This window comes from Glarea lozoyensis (assembly GCF_000409485.1).
Source record: "Glarea lozoyensis ATCC 20868 chromosome Unknown GLAREA2, whole genome shotgun sequence".
Classification (NCBI taxonomy): Eukaryota; Fungi; Ascomycota; class Leotiomycetes; order Helotiales; family Helotiaceae; genus Glarea; species Glarea lozoyensis.
Window position 1 is genome coordinate 61,085 of NW_007360994.1, and position 22,277 is coordinate 83,361.

Here is a 22,277-nt window from a genome sequence, read left to right on the forward strand (position 1 = left end):
AACCATTACGAAAAGTCGTCATCAACATTTGGTGTAGTGAGACTGTTCTCCTTGGCTTCCAAGATCGCATCCCTCTGATCATCTGTGGGGGCAGTTCTCTGGTATTGCTCTCGGATTTGACGGAACCCTTTCTCGTCGTTCGCTCGCAAAGCTTCCATGAGATCCATGTATAGACGAAATTCAGGCGTCTGCCCGAATTTCCTATCAATGTTGCAGTAGTTTTCAAGGGCCCGACGTGTGGTAACAAAATCCCCGGTGGCAAAGTGATAAAAAGCCGCTTTGCACAGGTATCTTACCGCATTACCTGCTGTTGATGCTGATGGATTTGGATCCGACTTCTCCTTAGCCACTGCTGCCTCGTACATTCGCGCTGCAGAACGATATGCTCCCGCTTTGGCGAATTTCTCTCCACCAGCTATGAATGTCCTAATCGGTAACCTATTCCAAGTCAATGAGTTTAATAGTGTATGACAGATGGTATTGCATACGCTTGAGTACCATAAGCGACTCCTGCCAGACCATAAGTATTCTCAGCTTCTTCATAGTTTTCAAGCACTACATGGATTCCTGCTATTTGCTCCAGTACTTTGGCCTTTTGATGCTGTGTGTTTCCTTGCTCATCCTCGGCAGCTGACAGAGCGCGTTGCGCCACTCTCAATGCATCTCGATTATCTCTTTTGACATCTTCGGATGCTTTCGGCGGGTTTAGGAGTTCGTGCTGTTTCCTTCTTTTATCTGCTTCTTGTTCTGCTATTGCTTCCTCACTTCCCAGCGGTGCAGATCGCAGAGGTGCCGAAAGGGAGCTGATAGATGGCAGCGGGTTCGACGATACTACCGTCGACGCGTCGGCATACGACGAGGCAGCCTTTATAAAAGCACTTTTTGCTTTGTATTTTTCGCCGTAGGACAAATAAAGTTCGCCAGCCTTTTCGAAGGCTTGAGCGGCCTTTCTCACTACGAAGAGAACATTTGTTAGAACACGCTCGATGAGGGATTGAAAGAAATGTCACATTGTTGCGCTCTTTTAAAGCCGTTTGCTGCAGTTTCGTAAAGCTGCGCTGCCTCTTCCAACTTGTCTTCTTTCGTGTTGGCGCTAAACCAACTGCTCATACCCCCGCGGTTGGCAGAAGCAACTGCTTTTTCCGCCTCAAAGCTGTAAGTAAATAGGCAGAGAATGGGGAGGAATGGTAGCCACCTGGCGCATAACAGACTCAGGGTCGGAAGCCATGTCGATAATCTGGGCGGACGAGAATTGGTTATGTTGTGCCGATGCGCTGATGTGTCAGGTATGGTAGAGAGATGTGTAGTAGTGTACTGATTGTTCGTAAGCTGTAGTCTCGCAAGTATCGTAGTATAGGTACAGTCTCGAGACGATATAGTGTGGGGCAATTCAATGATATGCTTTGCTCGACGTTGTCGTGGTGCGAGGCTTGGTCGTCAGACGGCTAGCGCGGAGCATCACTAAATATGGATCGCAAGGCTGGCAAATACATCTTCGAGGCGCGCTTGGCAGCACAGTGTTCTGATCCTTCTTGTTAATTCACTATAATAGAGCTTTGTATCGGTACTGGTCTCAAACTAAAGAGCAATAGTTATAGTCGCGCATTCTGCGGTCAGCCATGTCGTCCTTCCAGTGCCTCACTTGTCGAGCTTCCTTCCGCCATTCTTCGAAATGTGCGATGCCGTCCATTCGAACCTTTAATGTTTCAGCATTGGGAAGATCAAGTCAACAAAATACCCCAGAGGATGCTGATGTATCCAAACGCATTTCCGATGGACAATATCCTCCGAAAAGCAAGACAATTGCTATCGATTCCCTTCTTTCTAAGCCGACGTGGTCTGTACGATCACTACTTCCAGACTCAAACACGCCTACCTCCCATGAAATAACGGCGGAGAAACTTCATCATCTCCTACGCCTCAGCGCGCTTCCGCAGCCTAAAAGTCGAGAAGCTGAAGCCGACATGCTCGACATGTTACACTCGCAGCTACACTTCGTACGAGACGTTGAGAGAGTGAATACTGATGGGGTAGAGCCCTTACAAAGTATTAGGGATGAGACAACTCAAGCCGTGCAAGAAGCCACAATTGGACTAGAACAGATGGGCGAGGAACTTTCAAAGGAGCAGACACGAGGTCGAGGGAAAAGGCCGAGAAGAGCGAGAGAAAATATTGCCTTGGAAAAGGGTGTTGAAGATTGGGATGTGCTAGGTGCGGCCCCAGACAGTGTCGTTACGCCAGGTGGAACATATTTTGTTGTCAGAAGCGGAAGAGAGGATAGTCATTTGCACAATATTGCTGCGACTCAGGAAGTGCCGGAAAGAAGTCCGCAAAATGGCGAAGCAAATAGCATAGACGTGCCTTAATGAAAGAAGTTGAGTAAAAACGACATACTAACATCCATCGCCCATTGCTACAAATCGCAGTTCTCGCATTGAGATTTATTATTAGTTACTTATTGGTAAACACGATGCTCAAAGTCGAGCTTTGCAAACAGGAGTACTTTCCAAAATGGGTTGTTGAAGGTGATACAATCTTGAAGCTGGTCCTCTAGTAAGCTCGTGGTGATTATGTCAATTGGTGACTTGGTTGACCTTCCATTTCTTATTCCTTTCCTATGAGAGACGCAGCTTTTCGGCCGCCTTTTGCATCATAGTCTGGTCTGTCTTGTGCTTGACATCCTTTTCCATCTCTTTTGCCTCCTCTTCGGGTGTTATATTGCTTCCGTCCTTCTTGTTTTCTTCCCTTTTCTCCTCCTCCTCCATCAATGCTAGAGTTTCCTCTTCTCTCGCTACCTCACTTACATCAATATCTTCGAAGCCAATCTTTTCAAGAATGCTGCCCACGAGATATTGCAAACGAAGGTGGCCGCTGACCATATCACTGACGTTGATATTCTCAATACCTTTCACCTGCTCGATCTCCTGCAGACCAGCCACGCCGTATTGAATGTTGAAAGTCCGGTAAAGAAATCCGAGAATGTAATCGTTCTCAGAATACACATTGATAAGTCTCCCAGCAACAACGCTTCTCATTGCCCGCCAAGGAGCGTCGTCGGAAGGGCAAGGCGCTCCCATGAGTATGACGTTTTCCACCAGTCCAAACGCTCTCCGTTCAGCAAGACTCATCAAACACGAGTAGATTAATCTTGCCCCTACACTGTAGCCGATAAGTGTTACAGGTCTTTCCCCTTGTGCCTTGTTGATTAGGGCATCCGCTAAGACAAGACCAGCTTTATCGGCTCTATTCATGGTGACAGAGAAGGGGTTGTCCACGACTTTCGAGACTTTGAGGAGCCCGATCGGCCATAGAGCAGTCATCAAGCTAGCAAAAATGGTCCGTGAGATGATCTCTTTCTTTGCGACCCCCCAGGCAGCGGATTTCACAACGGATTCCATGGAAGTGCCGAGTTTTCTGTGAACGTTTTAGTACGAAAAGTGGGATGAAAATCTGGCGTTTACTCACGTCAGGGCTTCAAGTTCCCACCTGAGTGCAAATACTTCACTCTGCCGGCCGAGGGCTCTCCAAGGAGTGATAATGTCTTCCGTCTGGGTAATCCACCCACTTATTCCAATCGTTAATCTCAGCCGGCGATCTTCCGGAAGAGGTTCGTGGTTCTTTGATCCTTTCAATGGCAGAAAAGCAAAATCGTCTACCTCTTTTGCGTACTGATCAATCATCTTTCCAGTCATGCGACCGCCATATGCCCCAAACAGAGCGCCCACGATGACTCCACTTTCCGCCAGGGCACCAAGAAGACCCGCCGCAGTAGTCGCACCTAAACCAATTCCACCCACTAGAACAGATTAGCATGCGTAGTTCTGTTTGCTTCAGAGCCCAGAGCCATGTCCAAGAACCTGACTCGCCGTGACCACTGAGATGGGAGTTTAAAAGGGACCACATAGAGAAAGGTTGCATACTGATTGTACCGATTGCACCGGCAACCAAGGGAGCAGCAAGCCCACCTGTGATGCTATTGATGTCAGTCAATTGTATAGCCGGAAAAAGCTTTGAGATGTAATCACCCAATAACTGCGGCTCCCGCGACGCCAGCCAGACCAACTTTCCACCTCCTACTGTTCTTATTCTCATCACTTCTCTTTTCAGTCTCTTCTTTTCCAGACATCTGCTTTGCGGCTTCGAGAAGGCCCTGGGCAACCTTAACCTCTTGCTCAGCCAGGATGTGTAGTGGGAGATGAAGGGAAGAAGATATATGCAGAAGCAGAATTCGGGAGTATGAAGAATATCGCTCGAGAGATAAAAGGAGCAGTAACATGGCGTTCAGTAGAAGAATGCGTTTGTCTCTTGGCAAGGAATATAGGGCGGTGGATGTAGGAGGATAAAGCGTGATCAGTGCCGCATCAGCTTCCTCGATATTGGTGTTGGAAGCTACAAAGTGTCAACAGAACCTCTTCAAAGTAGCGTATGAACTATGCGATAAAACGATGACAAGGTACAACACCTCTGAATTATGATTTTCAGAGGTGCTGCAATACACAACAAAACAGGTCCAAGAGGTAAACCTACTGATGACTTTCGTTTGGGTCTCTTTCTCGGAATCAGGCGTCGCTTCTATGGAAGCGTGCTCAATCTGCTCTTCCAATTTCTTGGGACTATTAACAACTTCTCCAAGTCTCAAAATGATACCCTCACGCCATTTGTCAAAATACTCCTCAGTTGCCTTCTTTAGGTCTTGCATCTTCGGAGCAGATAAATCCCTTGCTCGCTTCTCCCTTAACTCTCTAGCATCTTTCTCCTCAACCGTTCCCTCGGCCTCTCCCGCATCGTCAACATTTGGATTGTTTTCTTTCTCCTGAAGTGGATTTTTTGGTTCTTGATCCTTTTTAGTAGTAGAATCTGCATCGAAAGTATCTGTGATTTGTTTTCTCATAACCTCGGTGATATTGGCGATTAGCAGAGTGAGCTCAACCTGCTCCTCGTGGGAGAGGATTGTGCTCAGATCGTCACCATTATTCTTCGGTTTGTTTCCCTTCTCTGAAGCCATCTTATTGTTCGGATAACTCAACAGGTATATGTCTGTTTGTTGATGCGAGTTGGCACTCATCAGGAAAACTCGCTCAATATGGAACCTCGAGCTACCAACAGCGCCCAATGACGTATATATAATCACGTGCAAGTGTCGATATCACTCGCGCATAGCTTATGGTTAGCAGTGGTAGTTATTTGTGTAGGCATGGAAAGTGGTAAAATGTAAATTATCTTTAAGACGCAACTGCTCCAATATTGGATGGATACAAGCAGTGCTATGTAGCAGCGTCTAAAGTTCTGACTCGGTTAGTTGGTTTCTCTAAACAGAAGTATTGTGCCTCTTCCCATCAAGCGTTACGTGCTATCGCCTGGATGCAGCTGTTATACAAAACAGGATATCGATACAGTATGTTAGGTCATTGTATTGCAGACGCAGCTATATTCTCCTTCGACCTTTGCATCTCTGGGATTTGTTGGGCGATGATCAATCTTTCTTTCCATTGCCTGCAGTGGACGACGTTGGCATATTCGGCCACCAGGATCTCGATTCTCTTTCCACAAGCGGTTCTCCGTGCTTAAGTGTCTCTTTGCTAGAATTTAACGCGGCCCCGTCGACAGCTTTCGGCTCATCTTGCTTGATACTGCTGGTCTCAATCAGTTGTTGGCCAATAAGTGTAGGATCGGGAACATGTTACAGAGATCTGTGAGCAGCCTCTTTTTGCTCCCTCTCCTCTTTGAAAGCAGGTCCAAACACCCAAATTCCTGCTTGTTTGTCAAATTCCGCCATTAATGGCAGGTCAGCATACAAGCGATGAGAGTCATTAGACATACCATTGCCAATTCCCAGTGCAGTCGCCAGAAGCAAGGGCACAATACCTCGTGCTCTGCTCATAATTACACACTAGAACTTATCGGCTTTCTCTCCTGGAGTACGTCGTGCTTGAGAAACGATGTCTCGGTGGTCCTCCTGGAGAAAAACCACCAAAGCACAGGTAGTCACGTGATGATTTATCACGTTAGTCCCGATTAGCTGGGTGGCCCGATCAAACCAAAGCGACATTTTAACCGCGTCGCGTTCGGGCGCGTCTCCCCACCACAACGACCATCATGATACTGAACCTGCGCCTCAGTGCTACAAAATGGTCGACACAGCCCCGCCACGCTGAATGTTACGATTATGACATTTGAGTCTTATGGCATCTTGGAAGGTGATAGGGGTGGTCCCAGATTCAGAAGATGAAGAAGACGATACAGATCTCGAAGACATACTCAACCCACACTCGAGCGGGTTACAATCTACAACCACGAAAAAGGATGGTTATGAGGGTGAACAGGAAAACGCATCCCGAGGCTGTTCTTTGACGAGAACTTTGCCAATTTCAGGAGTTGTTTTGGATGAGTTGTCTTGCCCAGTTCCTGGGACATCCGATGTGGCGGGGGAACCAAACATCTTCAATAGTGCTTCCGCGACAAAAACGTCCTCGCCCATCCTGTTGCAAGAAACAAATGGCTTCCCTGATGCTATCTCAGTCACTTCTGCTCCAGTACCTACGCCTCGTCTAGCTTCTACGCCTACTCCAGGTTCCGTCTGCGGAAGTCCTGTCGACGATAGTATATCCCGCAGCTATGTACAACTCACATCTGCCACCGGCAGCTCGCTTTCTCGCCCTTCGGTGAGCCCAGAATTGAAAGCTGTGGCAATTAGTAGTCCCAATTCATCGCCAATTGGGTTGCCTGCGTCAGCAACACAAAATGCTCGTCGAGTGCCGGCTATAACCAGCAAGGACTATACAATAACCCGAGCCCTCCGTCAGCGAAATGCTATTCAGCTTCATCCGTATATGTTAGAACAAGAGAAATACCGCCAAACTTTAAGGGCTCGTGGGATGACTCCAATGCGTCTTGCTAATAGCCAGGATGACCGTCAGGCCCAACCGAAATCAAGCTCCTCTCCTGATGCGAGTTCGCAGACTGAAAATCGAGAACTTGATGTCGATTGGAATATCAACTCAAGCTCGCCGCAGAAAAGCTCCAATGGCGATGAACAACGAGCTACGGCTTTAGGTCAGGATTCATCGAAATCGGACGATGAGGAATTCCCCGACATTGACGAAATTCTGGATTTACCGAGATCCAAGGCCCCTAAACTTCGTCAAAATGCGGGCAAGAACCAATCTTTTAATTCAGTCCGTCATAAGCTGGCTCCAATAAGCAACCGCTCGTCCAGACTTAATAGCTTTAATACCATGAACGCGGAACTCGATATTTTTGATATACCAGCTTCGCCTCCAGCCACAAGTCCCGTCTTACCAGCATATGCAAGACAAGTCGATTCAGAGGGGTTGCCTCTTGCTTCTCACGAAACCGGATCATGTATGTCTGGACCCAGCAGGCGTCAACGCAGGTCTTCAACGGGCCTACCGACACCAGGCACCAGTGTTGTAAAGCCCATCATGGAACCGATACTTATCGATTCAGATGTCGAAGTGGAAGGATCAGCACAATTTTCAACATCAGGCTCGTCCTCTGACGAATCGCTTGACTTCCGAAAAATCAGAAGAAAGATCCGTGGGGTGCTTCCGGCGTCCCATTTGCGATTAGACACGGCTGGGAAAGTATCTGCGATACCCAACCCAGCCCAGCGCGAGCGTTACCAAGATGATTCCCCAGACGTCCGTGTCCGACGTGGAGTTGCGATCCTGGCGCCTTCAAAACCTTCCACGACGAGCAACTTGCACCTAAATTATGGCTTGCCGGCATTGTCTGACGATTCTGAACCGGACGAAGAAAGTAATAATTCAAAGGATACCTTTACGAAGGACGGTGGCGACAATATCTATGACCTCCTCGGTGATTCTTTCCTATCCCAACCCACTGGACTTGCAGAGGAAGACGACACAATCGATTCAATGCTACCGACTAGAAAACGGCAAGCCAGGTCGATCAATACCTTGACCCGTAAAAGACGGCGAACTATGTTCGGTCCAGCTCAAAAGCTAAGTAGAATGCATTCCGGTCGCAATGCTCAACATCACCGTAGTAATTCCAATAAAGTTAGAAGCAAGCCAGCTGCATATGAACCTAGCCATTCAAAAGGGCCACAATCAGCAAGATTTGATGTTCCAAGGCTTGGGATACTTGATGTAATCGATCCTGATCATTCAGGCCCTAAAAAGCTTCCCCAGTTCATCCGCGTGGCGGCGCGGGCAGCGAGATCCAAGATTGGGAAAGGACGGCACAGTCCAAGCAGGAAATTTATCCGATTAGCTAACCGCGAGGATACAAATGAGGCTCAGGCTGTTTTGCAGAATTGGAGAAGAGGAAGAATCCAGCTTAAACCCCAGTGTCCCAACCCAACGCCTACGGCCCCTGCTCAAGATTTGGAGCTGTTCTGTACAATTCAACGTCAGCATCCGCAACCACCGCACCCAGCAGAGAAAGAAGGCAAGCACAGGTCATTACAACAAGCTTATCTTGTCTCTAAAGCTCCGAGAAAACTTCGCCTTTCACCGCAACAAAAGTCTATGGATCAATTCGTCACGGTATGGAAGCCAACGTTTCCACAAGACCATGACGCTTCTCATCCCGCTATACATCTGCATGACCCTCAATCTCGTCAGCAAAAGCACCGGCACAGCTCTTTACTTTTGCGACCCGCACAGTTGCATACTTCCGTGGAAGCGCGCTTGCAACTCAGCCCCGAATCTAGCTTTAAAACCACTAAGCGTTCTCTTGACAGCATCTTCAAAGCTCTACGCCGACGCCATGAGCCTCAAACGAACCTCCAACTCAACAGGTTCCTTTTGGATACAGCAACCCCTCTACCAGCCGCCAACGCTGACATAACTACTTCCCCGACGCGCTTGCAGAATGAGAGCAAAGTCAGGCCTCCAAACAAAACACATCGCCGTAGGAAAGCGTTCCCTGCACACATCGATATTGGTGCCGTAAGGTACCGTCAGCCAAGCGAGCCACTAGTTTTAGAGACCTCCACTTCTACTCAGGTACAATACCTTGGTGCTGAACATCCACGAGACAAGCTGCAAGGTCTAGGGAAGTTTGGCACAAGATATCCTGTAAATTTTGATGTACAACCTTTACATTCGGCGGTCTATTTCCACCGTACCACCCTGATTGGAAGTGGTCGTCTAGCCCAAGCACTCAACGGTCCCACTGATTGGATGCTACCAGACCGCTCGGGGATCTCTTTTTCGTTATGCGATAAGCAGTTTCTCTGGGGTCAGTGGGACGATACTGTCTCGTCCGAGATAGGCTTATGCATCGACTCCATCATCGAATGTCTTTCTGCCTCTGATTCACAACTCATTCAGTCGAAGGAAGATACTTCATTGGTACTAGAAACTATTTCTAGCTACCTGCAGCTCAACCTCTCGTTTCGGGGAATGCAAGATCAGTATGATTTTCTCATCAGAATGTCAGATATCTTACAAGACTTTATAGTTCGTCTAAGCTCATTAACGGAGCAAGCGGACGTACTTTGTTTACAAGTGGTGACTAGGTGTCTGGTAATTGTATACCAGCTCCTGCGGATGGCGCGCAAGCGGTCTGACTTGAAGACAATGAGTTTCCGACTGGAAGATTTGCTCATAACCGTTTGTTCAAAGCTTGGCAGTCTCTTATTGACCGATGGCCTCGAACGTTTACGAACGTTGTATGATGATCTTCAGTATTTTTCCGTTCGCGAAGATGGTATAAGGGCAGATCAAAGCGGGATTGAGTCATGGGTTGTTTTGATCAGAGTTCTGGATGCTGCTCATATCTCGAAAAGGTCTTTCTGGGACGTAATTGGCCCCCTATTGAATCAGAACGATGTTCAGTCTACAAATAACGCTCGCCTCTTAGAACAGTTGTGGTACTCACTATTCACAATTCTGCCGCTATGCGAGTTTAATGACCTTGGTTATGTTCAACAGTCTTCACGTCATGAAGCCAAGTTCGATGGCTGGTCAATCCCACAATCGATTCTGAAAGGGATGTTCAGCCTATACAATAAGAACCAAAGACAGTCTGCCGGTTTCAATGACTACCTCCGCGCGAGCCTGAACCGCTGCTATTACTTGATGACGGAGTGGGGCTGGTGGAAATGTGGTGGTGTTATTGGCACTATCTTCGACTTCTTTGCCTCTCAGAACCTCAAAAATTTACGTAACGAAGAGGTCTATGATTCGCCCCAGTTCTTGAAAGAACTTGATCGACCTCCTCTACTTATGTTGAGACCTGAAGACCGATGCTTCCATATCTTCCTCAAGATGGTAGCTTTGGCAATACTTCACATGAAGGGCGCTGAAAGCGAAGCTTCGGTTGGAAACTTTGTGATCCGGTTACTACCCAACCACAACAGACTACTTCCGAAGGAGGAAGCAATACACCACCGGGAGCTAGCGTCATTGCGGAATCATCATGACCTTCTCTCAACCCTCTACTTTGCAGCACCAGTGAAACAGCGGCCCCCCATCAACCTCATATCTGATCTTGTAGCTGCGGATCGCTCTCATACAGAAGCCTGTTTGATGAATATAAGGGCTTGGGAAAATTTGACCAAGTTCATCGTAACCAGTTCTCGCAACGCTGCCGTTTATGGCCCCTTTAAGACTTGGCAGAATAGTATGGCCAGTGCTCTCGGACGACAATATGTAGAGACAGAATCGGAAGTTAGAGGCCAAGCCGAATCGCTTGAACAAGCAGGCAAAGAAATGGTATCAGAAACAACTTTGCACGACACTATCGCATCCAATAAGAGAAGCACAATGGAAATCATGCGTGCGGTGGTACGAACCATGGGTCAAACGATCTTGTCATCTACATCTACACAAATGACCATTGTAGCTCTCAACATGAGTAAGATACATCTCACTTTCCTGCTTAAATACAACACTGACGAGTATTCAGCAACAATTTGTACCTTGTGTTCGCAAGGGATCTTAGACGACCCAGCTTGCACAGAAGGGTTGCTTGCTGATTGCATCACTGTGGTCGACCATTATATGAACCAAATTGACAGTCTGCATCCTGTTTCGATCTCTCGGGGTAATGCGTCTTGTTTGATGGATGTGGATAGTCAGGACAGCGAAGACTTATCTTTGAGCAGTCTCGACCGTGTTGAAATGATAAATGTAACCATATCCTTACTTTTGCCCCGTCACCTGACACTAATCATTCGCTAGCAAGTACAATCTGATATCGTTCCTTGGATGCGTAAGGTCTTGTACGACAATTTACAGAATCGCTCGACTGCTAGCCCATCAGTTCTGCGAACGCTTGTTTCAAGTTGGGCTGACGTAGTGTCTAAAGTGACAGAAGGGGGGATGGTGAGTCCTATAAGACACCATGTGGCTGATAGCTAATTTTGTCCAGAAAATGAGTGACTTTTTCATGAATGGGCCGCATTCTGTGTTTCCGCAACCCCACAAAACGACGAGGATTGGCTTGTATTGGTGCATGTTCCTTGCGGAACTTACCAAGAACAAAGGGCTTGAAAACTTTGAGGTATTGGTCAGAATTTCTAATAATCTGTCTTTAGTCACTAACACTTGACAGATGCCAGGCTTTGACATTGGCACGGAATGGCTTCTATTGCTCATTATGCCTCCGATAGACGATGAGACTTTTCGAGATACGCTGAATAAGTTGACCGCGTGGTTGCGAGTTCGGGGCCACTACTTATTGGCAGGGCCGTCTCATCTCACATCAGACTCGGCAAAAGGTGGAATTGTATCATATGAGCGAACCGCCTCCCCTCAAATTTTGTTTAGAAGTATATCTCACCATCATTATGTAATTTCTGTGACTAACAAAGACAGATACTGTTAATGTTATGCGCTCGACACTTCTGGGCCAGTCGAGCATTGACCCGAGGTTCAGTAATGTGACATCAAAAGAGATACATCATTCGTTTTCAACAATACTAAAGCGTGTGATGGACTTCATGAAATCACAGCTCGAGGCAATGACGCCAAGGTCACTGGAGCATCTTCGTTACATCAGATTAGTACAACAGAATGTGTCGGTAATACGATCACATGCCAGCGACATTCAGCCTTTAATTGACTACTATATCATCCCTTCACAGTCATATTGGCCCGAAGATACGGATCCAACGCTGTACGCTGCTGGAATCGTGTCTTACTCTTTGCGACTTCAGAGCAATCCGCGAAGGAGTGCTCTTGAGCTTTTCTACTATCTCTACAATGGATGGAAAACAGACCTCATTCAAAATCAAGTTTCAAGACACATGCGATATGTTAAGAAGGGTTTAGATCAGTGGGAATTCGCGTCGTTTCTTATGTTTGATTTCCTACCCGCCGCTCTTCATGTTGGCTTCCAGTCATCTGGCGGGTGGGTTCTCTGTGCAACATATCTGCCTACATTGTCCAGTCAGGCTACGAGGTTGCTTAGCGATGAACAGGCCGTGCCTCAGAAGTCACCATTCGTCCTTTTCACAAATCTGCTCAGGATCATCATCAACGGCTTGAACACTAGGGTTTACAGATCAAGTTACGCAGTTGATGATTGCCAACTACCTCACCAACGCTGTATGACGCAAGCCGCCGTTCATTTCTGGCTATCTACGCTGCTCCCACTCAGGACACACGCATCAAATGACTTGGACAAACTCAACGTCATACAAGGTCTTGAAAAATCCATGGTCAGAATCCTAGTCCGCATGTGTGGGTTAGAGAACAGCGATCCTATCACCCCACAGATTACTGTATCTAAAGGTCAGCAATTTGCCGATTTCGTGTCCGTTTTGTCGGAAGATCTCAGTAACAACTGGGAGATAAAAGAGAACTCATTGGACGTAGTAATAAGCAAAGCAAGATCTCGTGATGGCATAAACACTCATCTCAACTTAACCCGCCTAGGAGGCGAGATCGTTAGCCCTCTACAATTGCTTCATTTAGCTCTTCCCTTGCTGGGAGAAGAAGGTGATGGTCTTTTGGAGCAGGTAGGCGAAATTAGTATAGGTCCCGACGTTCGAAGAATATATTGTTAGGAGATGCTGCAATGCATGATGATTGCCCAAAGTAAATCATGTCAAGCTAAGTATTGGTCATTTTGTATGCGAATGCTCTACACGTGAAATGACCCAGCACATATATGCTGTTGATTTAAGGTAGCATTTGCCCCCCCTGTAATTTCAAGACACCCTCACGTTCTGTCACCTAACGCTGGAACATTTGTTAACTCTGATTCTTCCAATTTCCAGAAAGAAGCGCGCAGTTGACTGTGCTCGAGCGAACTTCATGCACCCGTGAAGTCTTTTGTTTTGACGTCTGAGCAGGGTTTGGCCTTTAAAACTCCATACAACGTTGTTATGGAATCATGTAATAATAGAGACTCTCTTATACAGTGAAACAATATAAGAATGTGGGCCGGAGACAACGATATATATCCTTAAGCCAGGTATTCTTATAACACGCATTACTGTTGTAATTTACACCAAAAAGAGGCTGGGGCCAGCGGAGACATCCTTAAAACACAAGCATCCTTGTTTCTAACAACCTTATATGGAATTTTTACTGTAGTAAAACCACAAACGTATGTACAATTTAATATAAAAATAGTCAAGGAACAGGCTGCTTTTGGTAGAAGCTATACGGACCAACATGTTGAGTATTTGGGTGCTGAAGTATATACGGTGGCTATGTATAATCCTAGTACTATTTGTTTAAAGAAAGAACGTGCTCTAGGCATGTCGTAATCTGAAGTGTAGAGTCAACTTTACCTTATCTTACACTTCCCTAAAGAGAACCACGTCGGTTGACTTTGTAAGCGAAAAAGTGCTAAATCGTCCAACGAATCTCTGCACCCCCTGTGAACCCAAAATGTATACAAAGTAACTTTTCCCACGGCCCGAGCCGCTGTAATGGCCGATGTGCAAGCATTTATTGTCATGATTTCTTCTGAATGAACTAGCAATGGCAAGTGCTTGATCGACTTATTTACCAATTAGCCTACAGCAGTAGGAATATTTGACTCTGGAATATATTACACGTCTAAAATGGTATTTCCAATAGTCAGCCGAGATTGTTGTAAGAGCAGCACCAGTCTCGAGAGATAGGTGCCTGTTTGATCCTGTTCATTCTATAGTGATAATCTCTCTCTTGCACCTGTCAAACCACGTCATTCTAGATCTAAGATAAGCTCGGTATTTGACCCTGATAGCTTCGTTTTGCGCCCGAATCTTTCTATATTTTGCCGGATCTGTCCGCTTCCAGTCCTCTTGGAGTTCAATCTTAGGCTCTTCCCTAATTTCACGCCTTGGGAGGCGTGAGTAAAGAAAAAATACCCCGATTCGTCTAAAGCAATCACTGTTTGCAATGCGTCTTATTACAAGGCCGCAAATAGCTCGCTCCGCGGCCACGTCATTCAGGACCTCCAGTAAACTGACAGATGGGTAAGAACCTACAGGATCCCAAAGATTGTCTTCTATACAGTCGAGCTCTACTCTCCCTCTCCGAAATTGCTTGAAACTTTTCGATTTCGTTATATCATAACTCAGCCCCGGTCTTCTGTCAACATCTTTAGTGTGCTGAAAAGATTCGTACCACTTTATCTGTCGCCTTCGCCCGAAAACTTTCAAACATCCGGATGTTACCGCACCATAGGGGTAACACTGGGTTTTGAGTTGTGTGCGGCAATCTAAGATCTTCAAACGAACGGCATAGGGATCGCTCGCGTAAACATTCTGTAGTCGGTCAAGATTCGGGAAATCAACACCTACTGTCAAGCTAGCCCACTATCAATTGGCTGTCAGTCACAATGATCTAGCTTGTCCGTGACAATTGAACGTTTCTCAGTACAGGGTTTAGAATTGTTTGAGTGGTTATCTATGTCGTAGCAATAATGAAATGAATTTACTTACTGACCATGAAGGACCAGTATACACACTTGGCCTTGCAGTTAGCGCGTTTGCTGCGTTAGTCTCAAGGTGAGGCGTCCATAACAATTGCAGCAACAAGCTAAAACCTATTTAATGTCAACCAAGTTGCATAGTATAGAGCCATGGAAGAACCAGTTACCCCACATTCCAGCTACGTAATTGTCCTGAAATACCTTGCCGAAATGTTGAGCAATTGCTGAAAGCGCTAGCAACCTATCACTTGGATTGCTTAGTGATCTTTTGGTGAAGGCCTCTACCAATTTGTTCCAATGGTCTATGGTGGACATAGATCCGCAAACAGGGGAAATGTCGCGCGCGATAATGTCCCAATCTAGGCCCATATTCTCCAAATTTGGCCTCAAAATGGGATTTAATTTTTCTGCAACACCAAGGTTGTATTTGATGCTGTAATCTCCTCTGTCGAAAAGTCCATCATAATAGTAGTTGCATCGGGTGATTTCTCTGGTGTGCTTCGGCTCGCCCATATTCATGTCTTTTTGGTCTAATTGGTGATCCGTCGTTTCTTCGCAACAGATGAAGAGCGACTGCGTTTGTGTGATTCTCACCACTCTCGGGGAGAGCAAGAGCTCTTGTAGAGTCCAGCCACGTCGATCGAGAGGTTCGTCATCAGACCGTCCCCTTCGACAAAGCGTCAGAACAATGTGACCGATATTCCCTTCCGGCGTCAGACTTCTAAGAGAAACCTCTAAAAACTCGATTTCCGAACAAACCACATCCGAATTCAATCTTGGGAATAGAAATCCTTCCTGCGCTGATCTTGATCGTGATGCGACTATTGTCACATATGCCAGGCTGTAGATTGCACCCATGCGAGAGATTTCGGCGGCTTTATCTTCCGGGTCATCCTGAATAATGCAGAGTGCATCAACCCATAGCAGTTGAAGTCCGAAATGATGTGTGGCAACTACTGCGTCTTGGATTGTTGCCGGGAGCTGCCTGAAATTTATAGAATCTGTGAAAGCTTCTACATTACTTGTTTTCAGGCAAAATCGTTGGACACCTCCCCAGCAGTAACTGAGAGCTACGTATTTCTCTTGTTGTCTACCCTCAGTCATTTGCAGAGTTACTAGGTATTCATCACCTATTGGTGTTATCTTCAAAAGTCTCCTTGGCATGGAATCCAAGACACTGCGGATATTGCACTGTTTGTGACGACTCACACAACACTCTATCTCATAACGAAGATCGTAAAGAGACCGCTGCGATGCGGGATAATCCTTTGTGAGATGCGACTGACCAAAAACTGTTTTGACCCGTTAGCTAGCCAACTTATGATTAAATACGTGAAGGTAAAAAAACTGACATTTATAATAAGTGTCGAAACACCAGCCTTGCTGGGTTGACCCCTCAAATTCCCATGTTTCATATCGTTCTCTTTTAAGATGATCTTATCCAAAGAGCGTTTCAGTAAGAGCAAATTACTAAGGTTTGAAAAGTCTTCTGGGGCTTTATACTAACATAATGACCGAGAATAGCGAAAACTACCTATTTGAAAGTGCTCGTCCATGGCTGAGGTGTATTCAACAATTGCTGGCCATTTCTTTAGAGCGCCAAATTGGATAGGTGCATTCTCTGGGGGAAACCACCAGTAAAGGACAAAATTGCAAGGACACTTTGCAAACTCAGTCCGTAATCGGCCGTATTTCGTTCCTTCGAATGTTTTCTTCATGCCCAGCTTACTCAAAGTCATGATCAGGGAGAACAAGCGGCAGCCATTGTTTGCCCCAATTATAACCTGGGCAAAGTCCACACTTCCAATTTTGCGAGATTCAGTTGCTGGTTTGTAGGTTAAGTCATCATGGCCAGGGTCAAGAATTATCTTGTGACAGTACTCGCAAGTGTGAGGAGCCGTCTTGTCGTCATTATGGTCGTTGGGTACACTGTTGCTTGGAGTGACACTCATGATCATAAAATTGCGGAAACTGTGGCGCTCTCATTTTGGATGTCTAGGACATATCGTGAGCTTAAAACGAGTTGAGCGCTGAAATTTTACGCCCCTTGTGTTACATTGCAAGGTTAAGTTCAGCGCATGAAAGAAGTGATCTATTGGCTCTAGATAACAAGGCAGCTTTTCAAAACCAACATCAAGCGGCACTGCCTACGAGAAGAATAGTGCCAATGATACCATAATATCTACCAACCGTTAGGCTTTCTAGATGATGGCTCAAAAGGTGGTCGCGCACTCACCAACGGGAAAAGGAGGTGTTTCTCGTTACAACCCCACGTCCAACAAAAAGCAAACATAAGGCTGCAGGCACCATCGTTATACTATTTTCTGCCTCATCAGAGGCCCTCTACAGAAAGTGAGTAATTTTTACTGCATGCCGAGTGGCAAAGTAATCATGTTACCTGGGCTTTGACGCCGCTCAAAATTCCCACCCATCATCGAATTCGAGGATAAATCAAGTACCTGTCAATGATTATCCATCGGCTCGGCGCCGTTGGGATTCTTGGATTGATCAACTTACTAATTAATGGAAGGGTTTCAGCCATGATAGACCGAGTCGAGGGATCGAGGTCACACCACATAATAAATCGCGAATACCATTATCGGTTTTATAATCTTGCAGTCATCGTCGCAACTTTCTAACTCGTTAATGGCGCAGTGGCATAAATGCGCTAGGGGTAGAGAAATACAGGCTGATAACAGCAGCGAGGCATCTTCCGACACTACGATATTAGTGCTACTCTCACGGCCTAACAACACAGCCGGTATCAATTCCCTATAGAAGTATGATTAGTTAGCTTAATCTTTTTAATAGACCAATTTTGGAGGAGAGTATCTTCTGTACGTTTGCTCTTTTGAGGAGGTTTGTCAGACGCAACACAAAACAATTTTGGTTTACCATGCATCTTAACAAATACCTTGGAAGAGTTTTTGCATTCTTGGTTTATCGTATGTATGTTTTCGCCAACACCAATAGGCAAAATCATTCACTTATTGTTATTTACAAGATGTGTTGTCAATTGGGGGTTCTCTTGCGGAGGTCACAATAAGTGGCAGTCGAACCAGAATAGTTATTCAGCTAAGTTGACGAAATATCGTAATTTAGTGGTTTAACTTGGAATATTGTGCCTAGTTCATCAACGGTTTTAAGTAAATGAGACTTTTTAAGGTATATTCGAAGTGTACTTGTTATTTAGTCTAAGATTTACGGGTAGGTGACTGCCACTTATTTTGTCCTTCACGAGGTTCTTTAGAGCTCGTTCCGAGCGGGCCGAGCCGCAAGCGTTGTTGATAAAGTTTATTTTCCGAATCTCAAAAGAATTTACATGACGTAGCATATACGGGGTTTCAACTGGCTGTAATCATTCAATTATATTCCATAATTTAGTTGAATTAACCATCCAGTAGATCAGAGGTCTTATATGCTTTGCTCACATTCTTCTACCTTTCACAAATTCCAATTTTAGTTGAGACCTAAGAGGATTAAAGAGAAATGAAGAGTGGAAGCCCAATTTATAATGTTGAATAAGTTTACCTTAACAATTTCCAATGTGGGTTGTGTAAAACCAAGCTCTTTGTTTTTTTGAGTCGAGACTGACAAGTAGCTCTGCATTTATGTCGTCGTAGATAAAAGAAATTGCCTCATTGAACAGCTTGCTAAGATTTAAACTTTTGCAGCAACAAAAATGTAACTCAGTTGATGTTACAGGGTTCTTTTGTGTTAAAAAGAGTATGATTTCCCTAGCTCCGTCGCTCAAATTATTAATTGCTAAAAGACGTCGCTCACTGAATCGCTCAAAATCGCTCAGAACATCAGTAAAATACACACTCGCATCATGTCGCATCCTTGTCAAAAATTATGAACCCTTTGGAATTGAAGCAGGTACCAAATTTCCCGCTCCTGTCCCAGCCTGTACCTCCAATGCTCCCACTTGCTGGCCAACAAGAGCACTATCACTAGTGCCATCACCATCAACAGTATCTCCAAGACCTTGGAAGTAGCTAGCGACATTTGGGTTCACTACACCAACAACTGCTGCAACCCCGGCTCCTGCTTTGTCCAGCTGACGCTTAGCTCCTTTTGGGAGAGCAGAAGGGATCAAATTGCCGGCTCCAGTGCCAGCTTGAACTTCTAGAGCTCCCAATTGCTGACCTATCAAAGCACTATCGCTAGTAGTGTCTCCATCGACTGTGTCTGCAAGACCTTGAATATAGGTAGCAGCATTTGGACTGACAACACCAACAATTGCTGTAACCCCGGCTCCTGCTTTGTCGAGCTGACGTTTTCCACCTGCCGATTTGAGCAGAGACGCGAGGTTCTGTCCAGCTTCCTTGACGGCGAGTCCAGACGCGGTGTCCGCATCAGTGAGTATGGAGTCACAGCCCGCTTGAAGAATTTAGCAGTGGTTCATACAAAAGTCAAGGTCATCCTAGCTTACCGCCAACACCAGCACCTTGCCGCTTCAGGCCAGCAGACTTCAAAAGGGAAGCAACATTGGTTCCCGCTTCTTTGACGACGAGCCCGCTACCGGTGTCGCCGTCTGTAAGAATTGAATTGCAAGCATCTAAAAAGAGATTAGTGAAATCCAGTAAAGGCGATATAGCTGGACCTACCACCAACTCCAGCACCCTGTGGAATGGGAATAGCAATAGTGCTTGATGCCAGGAGTGAAAGGTAGGAGATCAAAGTGAGATGCATTTTGTTGAAAAGAAATGTCTTAAGTAGAATTGGAGACGAATTGTCACTCCTCAATGCCTTGAACTCGATAGGGATGCTGGAGGTTCGTCTGGTAACTTGGTGTGTGTTTGAATGCGCTTAGCTTAAACGCTCGCAGTGGATTTCTTCTTCTTTTAACTTCAATCTGAAGCTCCATTTCTGTTTAGTGACGACTGCCAAGCTAAGGAATCAGATCAAATTCCTGGCGTATTCTTGCTCGAGCACACTTCAAAGATACTGCTGAACTGGTGATCAGCGACGCCAAAGGCGAGCTGGTTGAGTTTGAAGCACCGAGAACGTAGGGGGCGTTCGGATTTCTAACAGGTTGTATCAATTCTCACTTTTGCTCAACCCGAATCCCTTATTTCTCCCCCCTTATTAAACTTTCAGTTTGTGCTGGCTCCTTTCTAGCACTCGCTAAACGTTTTCCGTACCTCCGTGCTGTCATCTCATCCCCATAGAGCAACTTACGGCGACGATAAGCTTTGTGCTAAGCGTTCAGTGGAGGGGATTGACAGCTTCAAACGAGGCCTATGGACTGCTAGCCACTTGCATCGAATATTCTGGGCCGCTGAAGGCTGCTGGATTCTACTCGTTGTACTTTAGATCTTTTAGAAGAAACCTTATCGTATTCTAGTTATTCGTGCTTTCTTAACCCCAAAACAATATTGCATCGTCAATTTGTCTCGTAGAAAATGTATTGAACAGTAGATAAGCGACAGATTCGACGACGTTGCCAGCAACGCTTAAAACGAGTACAAAGTCAGAGTAACCACTTCAAAGTGATAATCAAAGAGATTCTAATTCACGTATACGAATGGGAAATAATTCCTCATCTGTACACCACGCTGATGGGGTAGACTATGATTAGCGTGCGGGATGATGATGGGGCTTGGTAAGTCTTGTTCTACTCAAGCCTTTTGGCGAGTCTGGACCCTGGAGAGTGAAACTTAAAGACCCTGCAGGGAGCTTTCTTCCATAGGAATAATCAAGGCTCCCTCAGGTATATGCACGCTTGAAAAGCAGAACGAATTATTACGACAATGATGATTATTGTGTTTTTTTGCGACAGCTGTACTTCAGTCTAGGACGCATGAGTTAGATTTACGTCAAAATTTCAACGAAACAATTTTTGATTATAATAGAACAAACGCAGTACATTACCAAGCAAGTATATGTGATGCTCTACTCATTCCACTACGCCCTTATCATCAAGCTGCTTTGATAATCCTTGACTTCGAAACTGTATCGATCCTGGCGGTCAAGATAAACGACCTTCTCGCTTAACCCCGCTTGCTCTATCTCCTTTATGAAATCAGACAACGGACTCTGGAATACGTCGTAGTCATCATAATGTATAGGAATCGTTAGGTCTGGATTGATCAATCTCAAAAGTTCGACACCTTGCTTCGCGTCCATCGTCACCATCAACAAAGGTGCATTAGGTCCAGGAATAGAAGTTCCACCTAGATGGATAAGCATAAGGTCGATGTTTTGACCGGCATATCGTTCGGGAATAGTTTTGAGCTCATCCACGAGAAGTGTGTCACCCGAAATGTAGATACGATACGTGCATTGAAAGCTATCGTCGTTCGAAGAGGGCAAATACCCCAGTTCAAGCATCCACCCATTTGTAGGCGGAACCTAGAAAGTTTGTTAGTCATTGCCCCGTGCTCACTGCTTGATGAAAAGGCAATGCTTACAGCACCCAGGAAATCATTCAGCGTTCCAAGAATACCAGGGGGCACATGTTTTCCCGGCATTGCTGTCACTTTCATCGCTGCACTTTTTGGACCCTTTTGCGACACATTGGCTTGCGAATCTTTTGCTCCAAGTGTGATGTCGACAAACATGCTTTGAAAAGTATCAAGGTCGTAAACTGACGTAAAAGCTTCTCCATCTGCTTTCTCAGAGAGGTGTGATTTTGCATGTGGAGTCGTGATAATTGGAAGAGACCGGCGAAGAGATGATTCAACTTCCTGGTCGAAATGATCGCTCAAAACCAGTTAGACAACCAACCTATAACACAGATGTACTGCTTACGCATGATAGTGACTTAGTAGCACAACATCGATTCTTGGCAACTCATGCAAGTCCAGAGCTGGGTTAGTTTTCCGTGTTCCTGTGACTCCTGGTCCAAGATGAACATGATCTCCAGCGTGTAAAAAGTTGGGATCAGTCATTAGACGTATCCCTTCCCACTCAAGAATAGTAGTGGCGGTCCCCACGAAATAAATCGAGGCATTCTCCGTACTATTGAGCTTTGTTGGGTGTGTTTTCACGCTTTTTGCAGCTGGGAGAGCTGATGGATGGGTTGGGTTATCTCTGGTGGGAGGTTCGTTAGCTGTTGGGTCGAGAATTAGGTGAGGTAATGATTGGTCCGCCATTGTAGTTGTAATTCAAGCTCAATGTTTTCAGATCAGAAAGCTGAATGTGCTTCTAAATTTTCCTTGAGGTTTACTCGTGACGCTTTGCTGAGGTGGTTGATAATAGAAATCAACGTCATCGATGCGTATATGATCATGTGACATTCCCAGCAGTGGATATTTCGAGTGCTTTTTTTGGTCTTGGAGGGTGGAAACCATCACGAATGTTTTGTTTCAACGTCAGTCGATTTTGGATGCCCTGGAAAGCGCTGTAACAATACTTCAAATCGTCGCGAGGTTGTTGTGGGGTTGATCAAGGTAGAAGTAACGATG

At 45.7% G+C, this 22,277-nt stretch overlaps 8 protein-coding genes across 8 annotated transcripts; 2 read left to right on the top strand and 6 right to left on the bottom strand.

Moving 5' to 3' along the window:
• Positions 1-5: 5 nt before the first annotated feature.
• Positions 6-1,228, bottom strand: GLAREA_03326 (TPR-like protein; the record flags this gene model as incomplete). The annotated part of the gene is made up of 4 exons (XM_008083579.1): positions 6-438; positions 489-954; positions 1,011-1,153; positions 1,212-1,228. 4 exons carry the CDS (start codon positions 1,226-1,228, stop codon positions 6-8), a joined length of 1,059 nt encoding a protein of 352 aa, XP_008081770.1.
• Positions 1,229-1,619: 391 nt separating this feature from the next.
• GLAREA_03327 (uncharacterized protein) lies at positions 1,620-2,366 on the top strand (the record flags this gene model as incomplete). Its single annotated transcript, XM_008083580.1, has 1 exon — positions 1,620-2,366. The coding sequence occupies one exon, from the start codon at positions 1,620-1,622 to the stop codon at positions 2,364-2,366; it is 747 nt and encodes a 248-aa protein (XP_008081771.1).
• A 249-nt stretch (positions 2,367-2,615) lies between these two features.
• On the bottom strand, positions 2,616-5,005 carry GLAREA_03328 (alpha/beta-Hydrolase; the record flags this gene model as incomplete). Its single annotated transcript, XM_008083581.1, has 5 exons — positions 2,616-3,414; positions 3,466-3,796; positions 3,921-3,973; positions 4,026-4,389; positions 4,528-5,005. The coding sequence occupies 5 exons, from the start codon at positions 5,003-5,005 to the stop codon at positions 2,616-2,618; spliced, it is 2,025 nt and encodes a 674-aa protein (XP_008081772.1).
• Positions 5,006-5,473: 468 nt separating this feature from the next.
• Positions 5,474-5,881, bottom strand: GLAREA_03329 (uncharacterized protein; the record flags this gene model as incomplete). The annotated part of the gene is made up of 2 exons (XM_008083582.1): positions 5,474-5,633; positions 5,685-5,881. 2 exons carry the CDS (start codon positions 5,879-5,881, stop codon positions 5,474-5,476), a joined length of 357 nt encoding a protein of 118 aa, XP_008081773.1.
• A 301-nt stretch (positions 5,882-6,182) lies between these two features.
• GLAREA_03330 (uncharacterized protein) lies at positions 6,183-13,003 on the top strand (the record flags this gene model as incomplete). The annotated part of the gene is made up of 6 exons (XM_008083583.1): positions 6,183-10,848; positions 10,900-11,123; positions 11,175-11,318; positions 11,365-11,496; positions 11,548-11,764; positions 11,811-13,003. The coding sequence occupies 6 exons, from the start codon at positions 6,183-6,185 to the stop codon at positions 13,001-13,003; spliced, it is 6,576 nt and encodes a 2,191-aa protein (XP_008081774.1).
• Positions 13,004-14,089: 1,086 nt separating this feature from the next.
• Positions 14,090-16,817, bottom strand: GLAREA_03331 (uncharacterized protein; the record flags this gene model as incomplete). The annotated part of the gene is made up of 4 exons (XM_008083584.1): positions 14,090-14,749; positions 14,876-14,979; positions 15,033-16,157; positions 16,400-16,817. The coding sequence occupies 4 exons, from the start codon at positions 16,815-16,817 to the stop codon at positions 14,090-14,092; spliced, it is 2,307 nt and encodes a 768-aa protein (XP_008081775.1).
• Positions 16,818-18,718: 1,901 nt separating this feature from the next.
• GLAREA_03332 (uncharacterized protein) lies at positions 18,719-19,560 on the bottom strand (the record flags this gene model as incomplete). Its single annotated transcript, XM_008083585.1, has 3 exons — positions 18,719-19,248; positions 19,301-19,426; positions 19,476-19,560. The coding sequence occupies 3 exons, from the start codon at positions 19,558-19,560 to the stop codon at positions 18,719-18,721; spliced, it is 741 nt and encodes a 246-aa protein (XP_008081776.1).
• A 1,215-nt stretch (positions 19,561-20,775) lies between these two features.
• Positions 20,776-21,965, bottom strand: GLAREA_03333 (Metallo-hydrolase/oxidoreductase; the record flags this gene model as incomplete). The annotated part of the gene is made up of 3 exons (XM_008083586.1): positions 20,776-21,222; positions 21,282-21,573; positions 21,622-21,965. The coding sequence occupies 3 exons, from the start codon at positions 21,963-21,965 to the stop codon at positions 20,776-20,778; spliced, it is 1,083 nt and encodes a 360-aa protein (XP_008081777.1).
• Between the last annotated feature and the right edge of the window lie 312 nt (positions 21,966-22,277).